This window comes from Carya illinoinensis, chromosome 6 (assembly GCF_018687715.1).
Source record: "Carya illinoinensis cultivar Pawnee chromosome 6, C.illinoinensisPawnee_v1, whole genome shotgun sequence".
NCBI lineage: Eukaryota > Viridiplantae > Streptophyta > Magnoliopsida > Fagales > Juglandaceae > Carya > Carya illinoinensis.
In genome coordinates this window covers 6,114,338-6,119,356 of record NC_056757.1, presented here as the reverse complement: position 1 = coordinate 6,119,356, position 5,019 = coordinate 6,114,338, and the positions used below count along the sequence as shown (strand labels likewise).

The following is a 5,019-nucleotide window of genomic DNA, read 5'->3' as shown; positions in this document are numbered from 1 at the left end:
AACCAGTATTTTCTTTGAAGTGTCCTCTTGATGCTCTGCATGTTGTAAGCTTCTTGAAGCGTTAAAGAAATTATTGATGGACCTTCACTGCTGTTGACACCCTCTCTATCATTTTGCCTAATGGTGCTCTAACTTGCATAACATTTTCTTAAGAAGAATGATGATAAAAACCCTTGGCAACAAAATTAAGTAGAGAGAGAGTGATCAATGTTAATCAACTTTGAAAAGGAAGTGCATGTTTTAGTATTCCATGTACGTTATTTTCCTGGCTATTTTATTGAGATCATGTTGATATGTTATATATTGAGATCATCACTAATGGGATAGAAGGAAGATTTGTTTGCTTTGAATACAGAAGACAAGACAAGACCAACATTGAATAAGGACTTGTCATCTACTTTCTGAGGACAATTCCATCCGCACATCTAATACCAGTTATCCAGTGCACTGTCATTATTTTTTTTTTTATGAAAACAGAGAACTGTTCATTGATAAAGGAAGTAACGATTACAGACATCCATCAAGCCATACAGCTTGTGAAATACAGTCTGGAATACAATCCCACCAAACAGCAATTGAAACAATACTAGAAGCAGTACAAGCTAGTCTGTGTGCTACTTGGTTTCCTTCTCGATAAACATGGGAAAAATCACAGCATACAAATCTGGAAACAAGGCTTTGAATCTCCGAATATAAGCCCCCAAGAAGGGACTGATGCATGTTATTATACTGGAGGCCTTCAATGCATAAAAGGCTGTCACTCTCCACTAGAATCTTGGGAATGCCCATTGTAGCGCACATCTGGAGTCCTCGGAAGATAGCCATCAATTCCAGGGGTTCGGAACCCCCCATTTCCAGTGCAGGTTGACTCACAGCCATCAACACCTTACCCGTATGGTCCCTCAAAACAATTCCTAAACCAGATCTGCCCAGATTAGAGAAAACAGCCCCATCTACATTGAGTTTCAACCAACCTGGGCTAGGAGCTTTCCATTTATAATGCAATCAGAGATCCCTCTGAGGAGCGTGGATCTGGCTGAATCTGCGGACCATGACCAGCGCCTCGTCGGCTGACCGTCGAGGAGGAATTACAAGCTGCTCATGCACAAATTTATTCCTCTGAAACCAAAAACTCCAGGCCAAAGAGAAGAAAACAGAGAGGTCCTCGAACTTACGAGCTGCAATGATATCCATAGCCAAATCCACAATAGAAAAAGAATGATGAAAGCATAAACCAGGCAAATAAGTTGAGAAAAAAACATGAACTGCAGGGCAAAAAACCAAGGCATGACTGACAGTTTCAGGTGCAAACAAACATAACTTGTAGGTGGGATCTGCTAAGATCCGCTTCTGCTGTAAGAGGGAACCCACAGGGAGGCCATTTTGGCATGCACGCCAAGCAAAAATTTTTATTTTATTAGGGACCTTCATCTTCCATAGGTGCTTCCATAGAAGGAGTGGCCTACGCCGAGAAGACGCCTCAGGGAAAGGGGAACCCAGTGAGTCCTGAATAACCCGGTAGCAACTTTTGATGCTAAACATCCCATTGTGTTCAAGAGATCATACCCGACAATCATCCATCCCACCCGAAAACAGCTGTATTTTAAGGATGTCATTTACAACATTTGGATCGAAGAGAGCCCTAAGCTTAGGTATGTCCCAAGCTCTAGCATTCGGTAAAAACAGAGAGTGCACAACATTCATACGCACATCGTCTCGCACCACTACCCCTTCGGCAAGGAGGGACTTATGTCCCGGAATCCATTGTTCTGACCAGATATTCACCGCTGTACCAGACCCAATTCTCCACATGCAACCAGCCACCAACCGTTTTCGCGCCTCCCAAATACCCCTCCATGTGTAAGATGGACAGCGACCCAAACCAGCCTGAAAAAAAGAAGACTGAGGAAAATATTTAGCTTTTAGAAGCTGGTGCAGTAAGGAATGCTCATTTTGGAACAAACGCAAGCCTTGTTTAGCCAATAAACCTAAATTAAAATGATGCAAATTTCTAAAACCCAAACCCCCTTGATTTTTGCGTTGGCACAACCTCTCCCAACTCAACCAGTGGATTTTTCGCTCACTGCCCCATTGACCCCACTAGAAACGGGCCATCAGTCCCTCTAAATCAGAACATAACTTTAGTGAGAGTAGAAAACAGCTCATGGAATACGTGGGAATGGAAAGGGCTACTGCTTTCAACAGGACCTCCTTCCCACCTTGCGATAGTAGTTTCTCCTTCCAGGATTGCGGGGTGTTCCAAACTTTCTGTTTAATAGACTCAAAAGCCCGAGTTTTAGACCTCCCAACAATAGGTGGCAGCCCGAGGTACTTTTCATATTGTTGAATTTCAGAGGGGGACCACAAGGCCTTTATAGCAGTCCGCATGCTAACATCAACATTACCACTGAAAACAATAGTAGTTTTTTCCTTATTAATTTTCTGCCCCGAGACAGCTTCAAATCTGCCCAACAACTCCTGAATTCGTCTATTTTCAATTATATCAGCCTTGCAAAATACGAGACTATCATCCGCAAAGAGAAGATGATTAATAGTAGGGGCTCCCTGACAAATTTTCAAACCCCCTACAGATCTGTCCAGCCGAGCCATATTCAACAGAGAAATGAAACCCTCAGTGCACAGAAGAAAGAGGTAAGGGGATAGGGGATCCCCTTGTCGCAATCCGCGAGACGAAACAATCGGCCCTTTCGGTTCCCCGTTAAGTAAAACCGAGTAGGAAACCGACCAAACACAGCACATAATGAGGTGCACAAAGCGAGGATGAAACTCCATAATATCCATAAGAGATTGCAAAAAAGTCCATTCCACCCGATCGTAAGCCTTGCTCATATCTAGTTTAAGAGACATATACCCTGTTTTCCCATATCTTTTCTGCCTAAGATAGTGAATTAACTCATATGCAATTAAAATATTATCCGAGATAAGGCGGCCGGGGACAAAAGCACTTTGTCTTTCACTGATGATACTAGGTAATATGGATTTCAGGCGGTTAGCAAGAACCTTGGCGATTAGTTTGTAAAGCACATTGCACAAACTAATAGGGCGATAATCACCCATCTGAGAAGGGGACTTCTTTTTTGGTATAAGGGAGATATGAGTGCAATTAATAGAGGAAGGAAAAGAACTTGCATTCAAAGCATGAAGAACTGCCGAGGTGACTGAGGGCCCCACTACATGCCAGTATTTTTGGAAAAAAATAGGTGACATGCCGTCGGGTCCAGGGGTTGATATGGGGTCCATCTGAAAGAGAGCACACTTGACCTCTTCAGCCTGAAAATCTCGAAGTAAATCAGAGTTCAAAGCGGAAGTCACTTTTCCTAACAAAGGCTGAAGAAAGTCCACCGAGCCCACATTTAAACACAGATCAGAGCTGGTATAGAGGGACTGAAAATAGGCAAGGACTACCCTATCCCGTCGACTGCCATCCTGCCACTGCCCCCTATCATATTGAATACGAAAGATACCATTCTTGTGGCGTCGCTGGGATGCTTTCATATGAAAATACCGGGTATTGTTATCCCCTTCCTTAAGCCATACGGCTCTCGAACGCTGACGCCACATAATTTCCTGCCTTTCTAACCAACGTTGGACATCATTACGTGCCAAGTTGATAGCATCTGCATCCACTTCGCCCCTGTCAGAGTCAATCAATCCTTGCAAATTCCGTTGAGCTTGTGCAAGCTGCCTATTGACGTTACCAAAAGAATGCCTGTTCCAGAGTCTGAGCTGAGTCCCACTCGCATGAATCAACCCAGCAACAGCCAACAAATCAGAGCGACGAGGAGCCCCACCCCAAACATGCTGAATAAGCTCCTCACAAGCCGGTTCACCCACCACATGGCTTCAAACCGAAAGGGTTTGTTGGATGTAGGCGAAGGCAACTCACCCTCCGTCGTGACCCAAATGGGTAAATGATCAGAGTAAGAGACGACACCATGTGTAACCTGAGCACGAGGACAACAATCCCACCACGAAGAATTAACCAAAACATGGTCAAGGCATTCACTAATACGGGACGGAAAAGCCCTCCGATTACACCAAGTGAATTTAGGTCCCGAGAAGCCTAAATCCCTCAAGCTGCACTCCTCCAGAACGTCCCGAAATTCTAGCAATTGCCTCGCAGGACGAGGCTTACCCCCCTTCTTCTCATGCTGGTATAATATTTCGTTAAAATCACCCATGATCAACCAAGCCTCCCCGGGAGGACAACACAACGAGCGGAGCAACGCCCAAGAGCGAAACCGTAGGTGAGTTTCAGGACAACCGTAAAAAGTAGTGAAAAACCATCGACCCAAACGAAAAGAGACATCAGTAATTACTGCATGAAAATGATGAGGAGAGAACGAGAGGATAGACAAATCAACCTCCCGTCCCCACAAAAGAGCCAAACTACCCTTTCTACCACTAGATCCAACAGCTAAACAATTAGGAAAATTTAAGAGGAACTTACAAGAATCAAACACCCGAGAAGAGAGTCTGGTTTCCTGCAAGAATAGAACATCAGGAGCTTCCATCCACACTAAATGGCGGAGGGTACCAATGCCCCATGGGTTCCCAAGCCCACAGGCATTCCAACTCAACAGCTTCCTGGCTGCCGGCGAGGCTACGCCGCAGCCCTCGCCGATACAGAAGAGGTACTAGCCTCCAGCGTCTCATCCGTGACAGATGAGACATGCGGCCGTTTGATCTTGCGCTGGGAAGACACAGAACCAGTCGAGATCCCCTTTCATTTCTTCACACGCCTATCTGGGTCCTTAGACGACGAAGGAATTGGAGAAACACTCGGGTCAGGGGAATGGATGGACGACAAGGGTTTCCACTTTCTACTAGAGAGTCCATTGGGCTTCAATGAAGGAGAGGTCGCAGAAACCATCCCAAGTGGGCTGGGCGGCCCAGCAGGCCCAAAGACGGGAGGAGCAGGCAGAACGAGACCCGTCTCACCAGTTACGTCCTCGACCCCACAAGGTAACTGCTGCAATAACGGTCTCGTCAGCTGCA

General features: G+C 45.5%; 1 protein-coding gene across 1 annotated transcript; it reads right to left on the bottom strand.

Annotated features, from left to right (window-relative positions):
* Window positions 1–1,005: 1,005 nt before the first annotated feature.
* LOC122312584 lies at window positions 1,006–4,535 on the bottom strand. The gene is made up of 4 exons (XM_043127229.1): window positions 3,991–4,535; window positions 2,209–3,862; window positions 1,567–1,887; window positions 1,006–1,506 (listed from the first exon to the last, which is right to left on the bottom strand). The coding sequence occupies exons 1-4, from the start codon at window positions 4,533–4,535 to the stop codon at window positions 1,006–1,008; spliced, it is 3,021 nt and encodes a 1,006-aa protein (XP_042983163.1).
* Between the last annotated feature and the right edge of the window lie 484 nt (window positions 4,536–5,019).